Here is an 18,967-nt window from a genome sequence, read left to right as displayed (position 1 = left end):
AGCACCTCAATACATAAAGCAACTGCTAACAGCTATAAAAGAGGAAATCGACAGTAACACAATAATAGTAGGGGACTTTAACACCTCACTTACACCAATGGACAGATCACCTAAACAGAAAATTAATAAGGAAACACAACCTTTAAATGACACAGTAGACCAGATAGATTTAATTGATATTTATAGGACATTCCATCCAAAAACAGCAGATTACACTTTCTTCTCAAGTGCGCACGGAACATTCTCCAGGATAGATCACATCTTGGGTCACAAATCAAGCCTCAGTAAATTTAAGAAAACTGAAATCATATCAAACATTTTTTCTGAGCATAATGCTCTGAGATTAGAAATCAATTACAGGGAAAAAAAACGTAAAAAACACAAACACATGAAGGCTACACAATACGCTACTAAATAACCAAGAGATCACTGAAGAAATCAAAGAGGAAATCAAAAAATACTAGCGACAAATGGCAACAAAAACACGACGATCCAAAACCTATGGGATGCCGCAAAAGCAGTTCTAAGAGGGAAGTTTATAGCAATACAATCCTACTTCAAGAAACAACAAACATACCAAATAAACAATCTAACCTTACACCTAAAGGAACTAGAGAAAGAAGAACAAACAAAACCCAAAGTTAGCAGAAGGAAAGAAATCATAAAGATCAGAGCAGAAATAAATGAAATAGAAACAAAGAAAACATTAGCAAAGATCAATAAAACTAAAAGCTGGTTCTTTGAGAAGATAAACAAAATTGATAAACCATTAGCCAGACTCATCAAGAAAATGAGGGAGAGGACTCAAATCAATAAAATTAGAAATGAAAAAGGAGAAGTTATAACAGACACTGCAGAAATACAAAGCATCCTAAGAGACTACTACAAGCAACTCCATGCCAATAAAATGGACAACCTGGAAGAAATGGACAAATTCCTAGAAAGGTATAACCTTCCAAGACTGAACCAGGAAGAAATAGAAAATATGATCAGATCAATCACAAGTAATGAAATTGAAACTGTGATTAAAAATCTTCCAACAAACAAAAGTCCAGGACCAGATGGCTTCACAGGTGAATTCTATCAAGCATTTAGAGAAGAGCTAGCACCCATCCTTCTCAAACTCTTCCAAAAATTGCAGAGGAAGGAACACTCCCAAACTCATTCAATGAGACCTCCATCACCCTGATACCAAAACCAGACAAAGATACTACAAAAAAAGAAAATTACAGACCAATATCACTGATGAATATAGATGCAAAAATCCTCAACCAAATAATAGCAAACAGAATCCAACAACCCATTAAAAGGATCATATATACACCATGATCAAGTGGGATTTATCCCAGGGATGCAAGGATTCTTCAAGATATGCAAATCAATCAATATGATACACCACATTAACAAATTGAAGAATAAAAACCATATGATCATCTCAATAGATGCAGAAAAAAAGCTTCTGACAAAATGCAACACCCATTTATGATAAAAACTCTTCAGAAAATGGGCACAGACGGAACCTACCTCAACATAATAAAGGCCATATATGACAAACCCACAGCAAACATCATTCTCAATGGTGAAAACCTGAAAGAAAGCATTTTCTCTAAGATCAGGAACAAGACAAGGACATCCACTCTCACCACTATTATTCAACATCGTTTTGGAAGTCCTAGCCACAGCAATCAGAGAAGAAAAAGAAATAAAAGGAATATAAATTGGAAAAGAAGAAGTAAAACTGTCAGTGTTTGAAGCTGACATGACACTACACATAAAGAATCCTAAAGATGCCACCAGAAAACTACTAGAGCTAATCAATGAATTTGGTAAAGTTACCGATACAAGATTAATGCACAGAAATCTCTTGCATTCCTATACGCTAATGATGAAAAATCTGAAAGAGAAATTAAGGAAAAACACTCCCATTTACCACTGCAACAAAAAGAATAAAATACCTAGGAATAAACCTACCTAGGGAGACAAAAGACCTGTATGCAGAAAACTATATAAGACACTTATGAAAGAAATTAAAGATGATACAGACAGATGGAGAGAGATGCCATATTCTCGGATTGGAAGAATCAACACTGTGAAAATGACTACCACCCAAAGCAATCTACAGATTAAATGCAATCCCTATCAAATTACCAATGGCATTTTTTACAGAACTAGAACAAAAAAATCTTAAAATTTGTATGGAGACACAAAAGACCCCGAATAGCCATAGTGGTCTTGAGGGAAAAAAACGGAGCTGGAGGAATCAGACGCCCTGACTTCAGACAATACTACAAAGCTACAGTAATCAAGAGAATATGGTACTGGCATAAAAACAGAAATATAGGTTAATGGAACAAGATAGAAAGCCCAGAGATAAACCCACTCACCTGTGGTCAACTAATCTATGACAAGGAAGGCAAGGATATACAATGGAGAAAAGACAGCCTCTTCAATAAGTGGTGCTGGGAAAACTGGACAGTTACATGTAAAAGAATGAAATTAGAACACTCCCTAACACCATACACAAAAATAAACTCAAAATGGATTAGAGACCTAAATGTAAGACTGGACACTATAAAACTCTTAGAGGAAAACATAGGAAGAACACTCTTTTACATAAATCACAGCAAGACCTTCTTTGATCTGCCTCCTAGAGTAACGGAAATAAAAACAAAAATGAACAAATGGGACCTAAGGAAACTTAAAAGCTTTATGCAAAGCAAAGGAAACTACGAACAAGACGAAAAGTAAACCTCAGAATGGGAGAAAATATTTGCAAATCAATCAGTGGACAAAGGATTAATCTCCAAAACATATAAACAGCTCATGCAGCTCAATATTAAAAAAACAAACAACCCAACCCAAAAATGGGCAGAAGACCTAAATAGACATTTCTCCAAAGAAGACATACAGGTGGCCAAGAAGCACGTGAAAAGCTGCTTAACATCACTAATTATTAGAGAAATGCAAATCAAAACTACACTGAGGTATCACCTCACACCAGTTAGAATGGGCATCATCAGAAAATCTACAAACAGCAAATGCTGGAGAGGGTGTGGAGAAAAGGGAACCCTCTTGCACTGTTGGTGAGAATGTAAATTGATACAGCCACTATGGAGAACAGTATGGAGGTTCCTTAAAAAACTAAAAATAGAACTACCATATGACCCAGCAATCCCACTACTGGGCATATACCCTGAGAAAACCATAATTCAAAAAGAGTCATGTACCACAATGTTCATTGCCGCACTATTTACAACAGCCAGGACATGGAAGCAACCTAAATGCCCACTGACAGACGAATGGATAAAGAAGATGTGGTACATATATACAATGGAATATTACTCAGCCATAAAAAGGAACAAAATTGAGTCATTTGTAGAGACGTGGATGAATCTAGAGACTGTCATACAGAGTGAAGTAAGTCAGAAAGAGAAAAACAAGTATCATATATTAACGCATATATGTGCAACCTAGAAAAATGGTACAGATGAACCAGTTTGCAGGGCAGAAATTGAGACACAAATGTAGAGAACAAACGTATGGACACTAAGGGGGGAAACTGGCGGGGGGTGGTGGTGGTGGTGTGATGAATTGGGAGATTGGGATTGACATGTATTCACTGATGTGTATAAAATGGATGACTAATAAGAACCTGCTGTATAAAAAAAATTAATAAAATTCAAAAATTCAAAAAAGAAAAGAAACCTAGTACTTGGTTTTAGGCATAAAAAATCAAGGGAAGTGAGAAAGAAGGCAAATGTATCCTCACCTTTTTACTGACCGAAGTTTCACGCTGTTCATGTCTTTAAGGATCTCCAGCATATTTGGCATATCAGATTTCTTTGGACTGCTCTTGACTGAAGTCTTTCCAGCACAGGCGTTTTTCTCTCTTCGATCTCTAATCAGATCAATAGCAGATGTGCTTTGGTGGAGCCCTGACGGAGGGAGGGGAGGTGGCGGAGGGGGAGGTGGCGGGACAGAGGGTGGCACTGTGGCAACGGATGCCGTAGATTCTAAGTCACCTACAGAAACAAGGGAAAGTCAGTTTGATCCTGCTGGTAATAGGCAAATAAACTATTTTAAAAGCAACATTATGTTAAGGACTTTATATCTGAAAACAGTATCCTTAAAAAGAATCGAAGTTACGCAAGTAGAAAGGAAGTTTCAGTTACTTGGTTGGAATCTAAATGGCTGCATCTCAGTCACTGTATCATTTAATCCCAGACTCTCCAGATGGAAACATTCCATTTAACTTAACAGGGCGCTTTTGTGATCTCCAGTGTTCAAGTCTGACTGCTGCCAAGTGTGTAGCTACTTTTAGATGAAACAGAGCATCTGTACTGCACACTTAACTATCTTCAGTATATACAGTTTGACAATTTAGTACTAGAGTAACTATTTGAAAAAACCATTTGATACATTTGTGGTTCATCTTAAGTATATTTACATAGAAGATTTAATTGAGCATTAACTAGAATGTGCATTGACCAAAGTGTGTTTAAAGTTTTAGATTTACTGTCGAACAAATTTCTGGGAGGAAAAAAAAAGTTATAGTTAATTTCCAAAACAAGAAGTAACCAACCAAGAGTTAAAGTGGTTCTAAAATAAGGACCTAAAAATTCATCTTTCTGCATAATTGGAGAATAGAGAGTTGTTTTGGGGGTGAACTATATTGATTAGGGGGAACTCGATGCAAATGAGTTTTACTCAAGGGATTTGGATTGTAAATAGAAGTCTAACATAAATCCCCAAATTATCTCACAATTTACAGCAGTTTTCTAGTCTGCCAGAAGAGGGAGGTAAAGCAAAAGGGACATGTAATTCATAGGTTAAACAGGAAAGGGTAGGACTTTGGTTTTTCATAAGTTACGTGCAAATTTCACGTAAGTAACACCAGGTGCACGGAGTGCACTCACCCTCTGCCCATCTTGGCCTGACCCAGGTTGGATGAGGTTTCCACGTGGGGTTACATTAAACTCTAGGACCACAAGCAAAGTGGCTCAGAGGCAGAATAACTGTCCTATCCTTTAACATTTAGAGTTGGCTTATGCTGAGTCTCGCCAGGACTCAGGAACAACACTCGGAAAAACAACCACTACCTACCAGCAGGTTAATGGGCTAGGATTTCAAGGCTATAGTTTCTTCTCCAAAGTGACAGTGCCACACAAATAAAAGCAACAGTAGTAGTCCAGGAGTCCAAGGACCTGAATTCAGTTTCCACTCCAGGCAAGAGGGAGAAAAATGACTACTGAATAGCTACTATGTGGCTAAAGGTATCATATATAATCTCCAGGTTTACTCCCTACCATAGGTAACTAACTATCCCCATTTTAGAGCAGGAAAGGGAGGTAGAAAGGCCAAGTACTTGCCTCAGGACGTGTAGGTCGGTAAACAGCATTCAACCCTGTCAGGGTTGTTTGTTTTGGATTACCTCCCGTCTGATGTGAATGGTGCCATTATCACAGACAACTGAGTTTACCACAGCATTCACATGAGTAGCAATTCAACTGTATCAATGTATGTATATGTTGTGTTTTCAAAATACACTCATCATCCTCTCTGACAGCATTAAGATTGTTCAAAACAAACAAAAACTACTTAACCTTGACTGGGTCCTGTACTGGACCATGCAGAGGACTGACCCCTGATTTTCCAACAAGCCCAACGGCTGTTACTTTTTTTTTTTTTTTTTAACTTTTATTGTAATACAGTTGATTTACAATGTTGTGTTAGTTTCAGGTGTATAGCAAAGTGATTCAGTTACACTTCTATATACACATTTTTTTTTTTCTTTTCAAATTAGTGGCATTCTCCTAATTTCCAGTTTGCTGGTTAAAACAAATGTAGGAATTCCAGACCTGCACTGAGGTTTTGCTGTTCTTGGAGGGTCACAATTTTGGCAATCTGAGCTCTGAGGGCAGCAAGCTCACTTTCGAGGGCACAGATCTTCTGCAGTGCTTCCTCGTTGGCCAGTGTCCTGGTCTGCAGTGGAGGCTCTTCCAGAGACAGGTTTGGTAAGGAAAACTGCCTGCCTGGGGGCTTCTCAAAGAAAGGAAGATCATCCTGAAGGGGTTGCCTCAACCGGATCTCTGTCCTGCAAGGAAGACAGAAGGTTGGCTGTCACAGGCTTTGTTAGGGAATATAAAAAATCATCATTTCAAAGTTAATCAGAACACAGCAGAACATAACATCTGAGAACCACTTTTCAGGCTGACCTTACATAAAACCCCTGCTGTAAGTTTCAAAACAACAAAGCACTTGTCAACCTGATGTAGCTACACACCACGCCAGGTTTCTTGCTGGCATCATTCTTCTTAATCTTTATCTCTACGTTATACGCACAAGCCAGCACTATCCGGAGGAATCACAGATTCCAACAATGTTTTTGCTAATTCATGTTTTGTTTTGGTGGTTTGAACTAAGGTGATGCAACTTTTAATGCTGTTAAAAATGGTAAGCTAATTATTGGTTATATTTGACAATCAAATCAAATCAGTAATCCATTAGCCCTTCCCCCAGGGTCTCGGTTTCTGCATTTCGATGTCCGTGTTTTCCACTTGTGATTGAATATACCAAACTGCAAGACAATATGGGCCAAATTACAGCATAAGAAACTGAAAGGGGGGGGAAAAAGTAATTATAATTGAACCCATGCAGTAATTATACAGATGGTCTCATTTTCACTTGAGCCTAAAGAAAGGTTTTCTAATATGCACTGCTTCGTAGGTTGAGAATAAAATTCAGATTTCAACTGTCAATTTATATATCCATTTCCTCCTATTTTCTACAACTAGGTTTTTCCGGCCTCTAAGCCCTTTTCTCTTTTTTCTTCATCCAGCTATATTGTGGAATAATTGAGAAATATTGTATGTGTGTGTGTGTGTATGTGTATATATGTATATATATATATACACACACACACATACATATATATTAATATATATATATAGTACAGCATGATGATTTGTTAATGTGTATACATTTTGAAATAATCACCACAATCAAGTTAATTAACATATCCCAGTTTCCCTCACAGTCTCATGTGGTCATGTGACCGAGCTGTGTCTAACAAGATGGTGAGCCACCTCGGAAGGCCGCTTAGAGGGCAATGACTCAACTCTACAAGAAAGAAAGTCCTTTCATCTCTAGCCCTACCCACTTTTCCTGCTCCTGAGAGCCCTGAGAGTCGCTGAAGGCCAGAAGCTAACCTTGACAGGAAAGCCAAAGCTAAGGATGGCAAAGAGCCTGGCTGGTCCCTGAGGACACAGTGGAGCCACTGTCAGCTTCAGACTACCCACTCTGGACATTTTTGACTTGAGAAAAATAAACTTCCATCACCATTATTTTGGGCTTCTGTTTGATGTCGTCAAACTTAGATTGACTGTTATAACATTCACCAACGTTATATTGTATTTTAGTTTTCCTTTAACCGAATATTGCTATTTTATTTTTGCTTGAGAGCTATGATAATTCATTCTACCTAGTGTTTGAATGAATGAATTCTTGGACCTTTAGCTTTTGGTATTTTGCACTGAATTCAGTTGTTTTTCTTCATATCTAATTTTGATTATGCCCTGGTAATTAAACTATCATACACAGAGGATGCTTGCAAATTGTTTTTTACCTGTAGTATTAATTATTAAACAAAAATATTTGGAGAATAAATGTGCTCGTTATTACCTAACCCTACTACCTAGCTAGCAACCAACTTTAATAATACTAACCTTATTCACTTTATTTAATTTGGAATATCTGCGGGGTAGGGAAATATATTTGGCTTGCAAAGCTTTAATTACCATTTCCTTTCTTAGCCCACACTGGGAAGAAACAGGTGATGAAATGTCTAAAAAAAGTACATGACGATTAAACAAAGGTAAAAACTTTTATAAGAAACAATACCAATGCTCTGATTAAATACATTAATATGTTCTTTGAAAGAGTATATGTTATATAAGTTCAGATGCATGTGCTCTAATCAACCTGCAATAAAGAAAGTAATTTTAATAAGACATTAAATTTTTTTTTAATCACTATGGCTTTTTGTTAATATAACAGACTGAATTCTGATTTCTACTTACCTTTCATAGGGTAGGTCAAATAATTTCGTTAAACATCTCTATACAATAAACACATTAAATTACAAGAAGATAGAAATTAGTCAATCTACTGAATGAAGTTTTTTGGGGGGAGGATATTTACATAGAGTAATTTTATTTAATCAGTATAATGTCAAATATTTAATATGCTTCCTCAACTATATTCTTGACAACTGTTTAATAAAACATATTAAAACACTACTTTTAAAATAGTGTTTTAAAATACTATTTTAAAAATACTACTTTTTGAAAGAACTAAGGAAACCACTGGTTGGTAGAATATTGGCAGAAACAGAATTCTAGTCTTGAGAAAAGATCTGGGTAAAATACAGAAATCTCAAATAAATGTACAATTAAAGTATCACACTTGTTCAAAACAACAGTGGAGAAAGGAGGAAGACTGCTAGTAGGAACGGAGACTGTGGGTCTCGAGCAGGAGACGCATCAGAAGCAGAGAGTTCTCAGGACAGGACAGATGCCCTCACCACAGGCAGCCGGGGTTGGGCATCTGGAGGGTGACCACTGGATGGAAGTGGAGCTGAGCAGAGAGAAGCACGAGAGCCTGGAGGTAAAGACTCATCTCTACCCCCTGCCGTCTCCCATTTTCCATGAAAGCTGGATTTTGCTTTGTTTATCTAAACTTACCTAAGAGAATGAATACTTTGTTGGGAACGTAAGCGAGGATGATTGTTTGTTTTCGTATTATGTATGAGTGCAAAGATTTCATAAAGTCTATATTATAATAGCTAATAAAGATAAATTTTGAATGCCAGAATCTTTAGTGCTACCAAACAAAAAAATGATGTTATAATAACTGTTTTTTCAAGAACTCGTAGTCACTTTAGTAGTGAGTATACCCTCCCAGATCACAGGATCCAAAAGTATTATATGCTTTTACGTTTGTTTTAAAATGTTATCACTCAAGTAAGCCAATCGTCTAATCCCATGAACACTTACTCTTCGATACCCAGAAATGGAACAAGATAATAGGGCAGTTTGGATTAAGAGATCAGTTGATCAGTTGATGTTTGAACAGCTTCCTTTCTTTAAGATATCTTCCAGCCAAAATACATTGTAAGAGGAAATTAACAAATACTTAACAGCAAACTACACTGTTTAGGAAAAACAAGAATTAAGCTTCTACCTCTCCCCATAACTCCTCCAGATGAATTCTATCCTTTTGATTTTGCATCTACTGAGAATTAAGGGATAAGCACTCAATCTTGAAAACCAGTGTGCCAGGGTAAGAGAAAAAAAGTTTAGGACCTTTAGCAAAATGATTTAAGTAACAGTGTCAGATCATCTATATTTTATATGTCTACACTATTTTTATAACTTTGGTATAGATTCTGCATTTCCCTGTGTGAAGTACTGTTGACAGCTATGGGTTCAAACAAATTATAGGAAATGTGGAAGTTTAAATGTGGATTTTTAGAAGTTGGAAAAGGAAAATAATCCTGAAATGATCATGTATTCTCAAAGACACAGAAAGATTTGACATTTACAGAAGCTTGAGAACCAAAGGCAAAAAAATAAAAAGAGTTGCTCTGTAATGTTCTTATATATGGAAAAGCTTAGGTTTTATGAAAATTCTCATACATGTCCCTTCCTTTAAAACTATAAACACACACACACCCTTTTCCCACAGACATCTGTTTTATAAGGCAGTCTACAAATAACTCGTTCTCAGAACCAATCTGTTTTGCCATCCTTCAGAATACAAGGCTATTAAAGAGCTAGAATATAGAGGCAAAAGTAATTCAAACTAAGAAATGCTCTTTTCTACTAAATTTGTGTATAATTCAGAGAAATTTTAAGAAATCAAATATAAAAACAAAAAGAACAAAAGAGGCGTCAAGTACGGATGTCCCAAAAGCAGAAGACAAACAGCCAAAGTACGATCGTTTCTTAAAAATACTGTCTGCCGCAGACCTACTAGAGAATGGACTTGAGGACACGGGGAGGGGGAAGGGTAAGCTGGGACAAAGTGAGAGAGTGGCATGGACGTATATACACTACCAAACGTAAAACAGATAGCTAGTGGGAAGCAGCCGCATAGCACAGGGAGATCAGCTCGGTGCTTTGTGACCACCTAGAGGGGTGGGATGGGGAGGGTGGGAGGGAGGAGATACGGGGATATATGTATACGTGTAGCTGATTCACTTTGTTATAAAGCAGAAACTAACACACCATTGTAAAGCAATTATACTCCAATAAAGATGTTAAAAACAAAAATACTGTCTGCATACTGCCTTGCGCTGGCGAGATTTCCACCCTTTTTGTTCGACTTGGCGTGAAGTGCCTCATGGCACAGGGTGCGGACCCCCCTTCAGAGGAGCATCCGCACCAAGTGTCTGGCTCGCTTGCCTTTTCAATGTTAGTATCAAGGGCGGCCACTCTGAAGTGCAACATACACAGGCATGAAGGGCTTTTTAAGCTCCACTGGCTATTTTAAAGAAAATCCTCAATTAAATACGATGTACCCCTGGGGTCCCTTCCCCTTACCTCACAGTTAATGAAAACTCAAAATCTGAGATTGTTCTAAATGAGCCCAGTGCCCCATGAAAGGTGGTATTCCCCGGATGACTTTTACTGACTCTCCCTCACTGTTTCAGTTGAGAGAATAGCTTAGAAAGGTACAGAAATACATGCTATTGTCAACAGGGTGCAGAGAAGGGGGGAAAACTGGTAATTTAGTTCCCTGAAAGCACAAAGTTGGGTAGAAAGCTAACAGTATTTTTCAAAGTGAGCAAATAGCTGGATAAAGACAACTGGACTAGGGAAATTATTCTGAGGGAAGTAATCCATGAAAGGACCATAGTGGGGAATAGTCAGGACTGCCATGAGGCTGCAGACCCAGATGACTAGTGGGATTCATCGCCTATTCTAGATTCTGTTCAACACAAGTCTCTTGTTTTGTATTTTAAAAGCTGGATCTTGCTATAAGTGATATTTAGTGGCAATGACATTTCTTCCTTGAATGCAGTACTGTATTGATGTACATTACTAGTTAATGTCTAGTGTCAAATACTTAAGATTAAACTGGGAATGAGTAACACCTGCTGTTTGCGGTGCTGTGAGTAGGAAACCGTCCTGCCCTGATCCTTTGTGTCTCCTGGTCTACACTTGCACCTATGGGGCTGTGGCCAGCCAGCCTGCTTGCTTGCTGAGTCATTTCCTTTGGAGTCTTGTTACTCACTGTCATCCTCTATGAGGTTGGGGTTCTTCCCCGACACTCCTTAAAAAACAGCACATTCCATTTTACACTTGATATCTTTAGTCAAAGGCTTCAGTCTCACTCTATTCACTATTCTTATATCAGATTTTTGTAAATACGTTCATCTTAAGTCATTAGATTACAAACATTCTGGTATAAGAAAAAGGGCTACCTCAAATACTTTCAAGTCCTATGAACCTGTAAATTTTTATTTAATACATACTCAGTTTGAGATGTACATGGGCACTCAGAATTAAGAATTAGATACAAATAGAAATTAACATATTAATAAAGGATGAACAAAGTGGAGTTAAACTTGAAACATTTTAATATTCCTTAAATAATGTTCTACTCCAGGGAGAAAATATGTGCAAATGATGGGACCGACAAGGGTTTAATTTCCAAAATATACAAACAGCTCATAAAACTCAACAACAAAAACACAACCCAAATGAAAAATGGGCAGAAGACCTAAATAGACATTTCTCCAAAGAAGACATACAGATGGTCAACAGGCACATGGAAAGATGTTTAACATCCCTTATTATTAAAGAAATGCAAATCAAAACTACAATGAGATACCATCTCACATCAGTCAGAATGGCCATCATTAAAAAGTCTACAAATAACAAATGCTGGAGGGACCTCTGTGGTGGTCCAGTGGTAAAGAATCCGCCTTCCAATGCAGGGGACGCGGGTTTGATCCCTGGTTGGGGAACTAAGATCCCACATGCTGCAGGGCAACTAAGCCCATGCGCCACAACTACTGAGCTTGTGTGCCTCAATGAGAGAGGCTGTGTGCCGCAAAGTACATAGCCCATGCTCCCTGGAGCCCGCACACCACAACTAGAGAGAAGCCCGCGTGCTGCAACTAACACCCAACACAGTCAAAAATAAATAAATACATACATACATACGTACATAAATAAATGCTGGAGAGGGTGTGGAGAAAAGGGGACCCTCCTACACTGTTGGTGGGAATGTAAATTGGTGCAGCCACTACGTAAAACAGTATGGAAGTTCCTTAAAAAACTAAAAATAGAGCTGACACATGATCCAGCAATGCCACTCCTGGGCATATATCCAGAGAAAACTCTAATTCAAAAAGATACATGCACCCCTATGTTCATAGCAGCACTATTCACAATAGTCAAGACATGGAAACAGCCTAATGCCCATCAACAGATGAAGAATGGATAAAAAAGATGTCGTATATATATATACAATGGAATACTACTCAGCCATAAAAAAAGAATGAAATAATGCCATTTCCAGCAAAATGGGTGGACCTATAAGTTATCACACTAAGTGAAGTATGTCAGAAAAAGATAGACAAATACCATATCACTTATACATGGAATCTAAAATTTGACACAAATGAACTATGAAACAGAAACAGACTCACAAGAGAACAGACTTGTGGTTGCCAAGGGGGAGAGGGGGTGAGGAAGGGATGGAGTGGGAATTTGGGGTTAGCAGATACAAACTGGTATATATAGAATGGATAAACAACAAGGTCCTATGGTATAGCACAGGGAACTATATTCAATATCCTGGGACAAACCATAATGGAAAAGAATGTAAAAAAGAATATGTATATGTGTAACTGAATCACTTCGCTATACAGCAGAAATTAACACATTGTAAATCAACTATATGTCAATTAAAAAATAAATAATTTTTTTAAATGTTCTACTCCAAAAGCAATCAAAAACTTGATGACAGGGGCTTCCCTGGTGGCACAGTGGTTAAGAATCCGCCTGCCAATGCATGGGACACGGGTTCGAGCCCTGGTCTGGGAAGATCCCACATGCCATGGAGCAACTAAGCCCGTGCACCACAACTACTGAGCATGCACTCTAGAGCCCGCGAGCCACAACTCCTGAAACACGTGGGCCTAGAGCCCATGCTCCACAACAAGAGAAGCCACTGCAGTGAGAAGCCTGCACACCAGAACAAAGAGCAGCCCCTGCTTGACGCAACTAGAGAAAGCCCGCGTGCAGCAACAAAGACCCAACACAGCCAAAAATAAATAAAATTAATTTATTTAAAAAAAAAAACACAAAATTTGATGGCAATGCCTATGATGTCTGCTAGAAGCCACAGAGATTATAGTCTTTAATTTCATCACACATAGTGCAAATGTTATGCTGTGTCTATGTCCAAAGACCACACATTCTCCATAGGCTACTATTATGAAAGAGAACAAGTTAATTATCTGAGATAAGACTATCAGTTATATTGATTCTTTCAAAGGATCTCAATGCTCTTATAAAAATGAAGATTTCTTTACAATTCTGAGGCCATTCTGTTAATTCAAAGGGAAATGAAAACGTGTACAGAACAGAAAAAAAATGAGGACTTACTTGTGCATGCCACCGTGCTATTAGTTTTCTCATGTTATCTTTCAAAATTCTCCTCTCGAAGTAGGTATTGGTACTTCCAATTTAGAGATGAAAAAAATGAAGTTCAGTGTATTTGAAAAAAAAAAAAAAATCAACTGTACAATGACCAATTAAGGACTCATGTGTATGCCACTTTCCCAGAGAGATAATACCGTAACATTGTAACCAACAGTTACAGAAATGCTGTCAACAAATTTCAAGGGAGAAATAAGAAACAAATACATTGAATAGCTTTGGCATTCATATAAATATAAATGTGACAGGCAGGGAAACACTCAAATGGCAATATATAAATCTTGAAAGTACTCTACTTCATATTATGTTTTTAAGATTTAAGTTACAGTTATGAGTTAAGTTACAAGTTTAAGCTATAAAAAATTGCCATGGAAATGCAGTTAATATCAAAATGACAGATGAAAAAAGACTCAAACTGCCTGGTAAGAGTACTAGTATTAAATAATTGTCAAGACAAAGTAAAATTACACCAACTTTCATCCTTCTATTTTGTCCTATTGATTAAAATACATGATATGCTAAATCTGCTATCTCATCAATCTGTACAAAACACACTTTATCTGGTATGTGAAACTGATCAAATAGAGCTTCCTCAAAGCTCCTGTCCTTAGGAAGATGGTGAGACTTAGATGTGTCAGCCTGATTATCAGGATATCAGCCACAGGAACATAACAGAGAGTACCTTTCCCAGCCATCTAGATTTATTATACACATCTACAGTTAATCACAACTGATGCAAAAGGTGATATAGCACCACACAGCAAAACAAAAAGTCTGCCCAATCTCTCTAGTCACATGGGCCATGTCATTAACCTTGGAACTCTGGGGCCACTTCCCACCTGTCTGTCGACTTCCTCCTCCAGAGCATTGCGCAAATCCAGCTGGGTATCCTCTGTTTCCTTCTCACTTTGTTCAGGTTCAGATTATCTTTACCTAGAATGCTTCCAGGCACCTTTTCAAAGATCCTTTAGCCAATTACTTTCAACATTATAGACAAAATCCATTATCCAAATCCATTATGCTAACTCAATTACTCTATAATCACAATCCCCATTAACAGCTACCCCATAATGTCATATCAAGTACAAACGTGACATTTGTGTTAAAAGCCCTTTAGAGACTCTTCTAGGAAGATGGAGCAGATGAACTTTTCACTATTCTTCCTCCTAACTACAACTATAATCTCTAGACATCATATATAAAACAAATGTAAGAAGACTTACGGACTTCCCTGGTGGTGCAGTGGTTAAGAATCCGCCTGCCAATGCAGGGGACACGGGTTCGAGCCCTGGGAAGATCCCACATGCCGTGGAGCAACTAAGCCCACGCGCCACAACTACTGAGTCCGTGCACCACAACTACTGAGCCCGTGTGCCACAACTACTGAGCCTGCGCTCTAGAGCCCGCGAGCCACAACTACTGAGCCCACATGCCACAACTACTGAAGCCTGCATGCTGTAGGGCCCACGTGCCACAACTACTGAAGCTCGCACACCTAGAGCCCGTGCTCCGCAACAAGAGAAGCCATCGCAATGAGCAGCCCACACGCCGCAACGAAGAGTAGCCCCCACTTGCCACAACTAGAGAAAGCCTGCATGTAGCAACAAAGACCCAATGCAGGGGCTTCCCTGCTGGTGCAGTGGTTAAGAATCCGCCTGCCAATGCAGGGGACATGGGTTTGTGCCCTGGTCTGGGAAGATCCCACACGCCACAGAGCAACTAAGCCCGTGCGCCACAACTACTGAGTCTGCATGCCTAGAGCCCATGCTCCACAACAAGAGAAGCCACTGCAGTGAGAAGCCTGCGCAAAAGAGCAGCCCCTGCTTGCTGCAACTAGAGAAAGCCCACGCACAGCGATGAAGACCCAACACAGCCAATAATTAATTAATTAATTTTAAAAAAAGACAATGCAGCAGAAAAATGAAGTTAAAAAAAAACCAAGAAAAATAAAAGTGCAAAAAAAAAAAAAGATGGCTTTCAGGCAGAGAGAAGGCAGACTGAGTTGGACCTTGGCATCCAAAAGAGAAAGAAAAAAAAAAAAACAAAAAACCAGCATAGGAGTGAGTTCCTTGAGTTTCCTTCTACCTCATATATCCCAGACTGGGCGCTAGAGTAACAGGTAACCCAGAAATGCCAATGGATGCAGGGGAAAAAGTCTCAACAAAAGCCTGCTCTCTTAGCAGGTAACCCAGAAATGCCAATGGATGCAGGGGAAAAAGTCTCAACAAAAGCCTGCTCTCTTAGCCAAAGGACCAAGAAAGGGGCAGCCTCCCACAATTGATAACTTATATAAAATAACTGCTCTACTCCAGCCAACATCACAGGAAACGCTGCGGCCCCGCCTCCACCATGCAACGAAGGCTAACTTCCCTCCTTTCTAGGCTGTAATGAGATGCCTCAAACCCTACAAGACGGTGTCAGAGGAAGCAGGGACTTACCCACCTCCCTGTAAGACAGTGGAGACAATCTGGGGTGGAGGGGGGGGCAGAATTACACCCCATCCAGCATCAATGAGGCAGCCTCCCCTATCTGCTAGGATGGTGCCCCAGGAGGCCTCATGGGGAGCTGGGGCACCCACCGCCGCCCAGCAGTAATATGGAGCACTGCCCTGGGGGTGAACGGAGGCCGAGTGGGAAACCTGGACTTCTGCTCCCACCTGGTAGTAACAAGATGGCACCCACTCCTCCCTTGCTATTACTGAAAGCCAGCTACAAGAAAAAGCTGAAATAAGATCCAAAGTCTCAGATACTCAAAATATCTAGATTTCAATAAAATCACTCTTCATGCCAAGACCCAAAAAGAACACAGACTGAATGAAAAAAGACAATCAACAGACGCCAACTCTGAGATGACAAGAGATGTTAGAATTATCTGACAGATTTTAAAGCAGCTATAATAAAAAGGCTTCAATGAGCATTTAGCAGCACCCTTGAAACAAATGAAAATAATAGTCTCAGCAAAAAAAAAAGGGGGGGGGGTGGGGAACCAAATAAAACTTTTAGAACCAAAAAGTAAAATAACGGACTTCCCTGGTAACGCAGTGGTTAAAAGTCCACCTGCCAATGCAGGGGACACGGGTTCGGGCCCTGGTCCGGGAGGATCCCACCCGCCACGGAGCAACTGAGCCCGTGTGCCACAACTGCTGAGCCTGCAAGCCACGACTACTGAAGCCCGCGTGCCTAGAGCCCATGCTCCGCAACAGGACAAGCCACTGCTCACAGCAACTGGAGAGAGCCCGCGTGCAGCAGCGAAGACCCAACGCAGCCAAAAATAATAATAATAAATAAATAAATTTATAAAAAACAAAAAAGTAAAATAACTGAAATAAAAAACACAACGGATAGGAACAAAAGCAGAATGGAGAAGACAGAGGGAAGAATCTGTGAACTTAGAGACAGAACAATAGAAATTATCCAATCTGGAAAACAAAAAATGAACCAACTAGGAAAAAACATGAGCAGAGTCTCAGTGACCTGTGTGGCTACCACAGAAGCTCTAATAATTGTGTCATCAGGGTCCCAAAAGGAGAGGAGTAAAACGGCAAGGCTGAAAAAGTACTTTAAAAAAATAATGGCAGGGCTTAGTTCCAGCCTGATGGGCGCCGAGGGCAGGCCAGTCTGTGGCCAAACAATGAGGCCACATTGCAGCGGGACAGCAACTGCAACCACGTTGTGGGCCCCAGACAGGCGAGGAGACAAGACGGCAGAGGAGAAGGACTTGAACAAACCTCCTCTCAGGAAAACACCAAAATCACAACTAACTGCTGAACAACCATTGACAAAAAAGCATGAAACCTACCAAAAAAGATATTCAACATCCAAAGACAAAGAACAGGCCACAGCGAAATGGCAGGAGGGGCGCATTCATGATACAATCAAATCCCATACCCACCGGGTGGGCAATGCACGAACTGGAAAGTAATTATATCGCAGAGGTTCTCCCATAGGAGTAAGAGTTCTGAGCCCCACGTCAGGCTCCCTAGTCTGGGGGTCTGGCATTGGGAGGAGCCCCCAGAGGATTTCGCTTTGAAGCCCAGCAGGGCTTGATCACAGGAACTCCACAGGACTCGAGGAAAGAGAAAGCCTACTCGTGGAGGGCACACACAAGGTCTTGTGTGCACCAGAACCCAAGGAAAAAGCAATGACTTCAGAGGAGCCTGGGCCAGACCTACCTGCTGGTCTTAAGAGGGTCTCCTGGGGAGGTAAGGAGGGCTGTGGCTCACTGTGGAGACAAGGACACTGGTGACAGAGGTACCAGGGAGTACTCATTAGCATGAGCTCTCCTGGAGGCTGCCATTTTGACACCAAGTCTTGGGCCATCCAACAGCCTGTAGGCTTCAGTGCTGGGACACCGCAGACCAAACAACCAACAGGGTGAAAACACACCACACACATTAGCAGACAGGCTGCCTAAGTCTTTCTGAGCCCACAGCCACATCTAAACACACCCTTTGACATGGCCCTACCAACGAGAGGGACACCTACCCACAAGAAACCCACCAGTGGGCAGGCACCAGTCCCTCCAACCAGGAAGCCTGCACAAGCCTCTAGACCAGCCTCACCCACCAGGGTACAGACACCAGAAGCAAAAGGAACTACAATCCTGCAGCCTGCAGAACAGAGACTGCAAACACAGAAAGTTTGACAAAATGAGACAGCAGAGGAATATTTTCCAGACAAAGGAACAAGATAAAACCCCAGAAGAACAACTAAGTTAAGTGCAGATAGGCAATCTACCTGGAAAAGAATTCAGAGTAATGATAGTAAAGATGATTCAAGATCTCGGAAAAAGAATGAAGGCATGGACTCAGAAGATACAAGAAATGCTTAACAAAGAGCTAGAAGATGTAAAGAACAAACAAGCAATTGAACAATAACTGAAATGAAAAATACACTAGAAGGAATCAATAGCAGAATAAATGAGGCAGAAGAACAGATAAGTGGGCTGGAAGACAGAATGGTGGAAATCACTGCTGCAAAGCAGAATAAAGAAAAAAGAATGAAAAGAAATGAGGACAGTTTAAGAGACCTCTGGGACAACATTAAACACACCAACATTCACATTATAGAGATCCCAGAAGGAGAGAGAGGGAAAGGGCCTAAGAAAATATTTGAAGAGATAAAACTGAAAACTTCCCTAACATGGAACAGGAAACAATCACCCAAGTCCAGGAAGCACAGAGAGTCCCATACAGGATAAAACCAAGGAGGAACACCGAGACACATATTAATCAA

General features: G+C 39.9%; 1 protein-coding gene across 2 annotated transcripts in view; it reads right to left on the bottom strand.

The window, feature by feature from the left end:
• MTFR1 (mitochondrial fission regulator 1) overlaps positions 1-18,967 on the bottom strand; it is a 68,768-nt gene that overhangs the window by 6,240 nt on the left and 43,561 nt on the right. For both annotated transcript variants that reach the window (XM_068525391.1, XM_068525392.1), the window contains 2 exons: positions 5,859-6,094; positions 3,770-4,022 (listed from right to left, as the gene is read on the bottom strand). In XM_068525391.1, the coding sequence (XP_068381492.1) occupies positions 3,770-4,022; positions 5,859-6,094 (489 nt within the window). The remainder of the gene's footprint in view (positions 1-3,769; positions 4,023-5,858; positions 6,095-18,967) is intronic.

This window comes from Eschrichtius robustus, chromosome 17 (genome assembly GCF_028021215.1).
Source record: "Eschrichtius robustus isolate mEscRob2 chromosome 17, mEscRob2.pri, whole genome shotgun sequence".
NCBI lineage: Eukaryota > Metazoa > Chordata > Mammalia > Artiodactyla > Eschrichtiidae > Eschrichtius > Eschrichtius robustus.
This window is presented reverse-complemented; position numbering and strand designations above follow the sequence as displayed.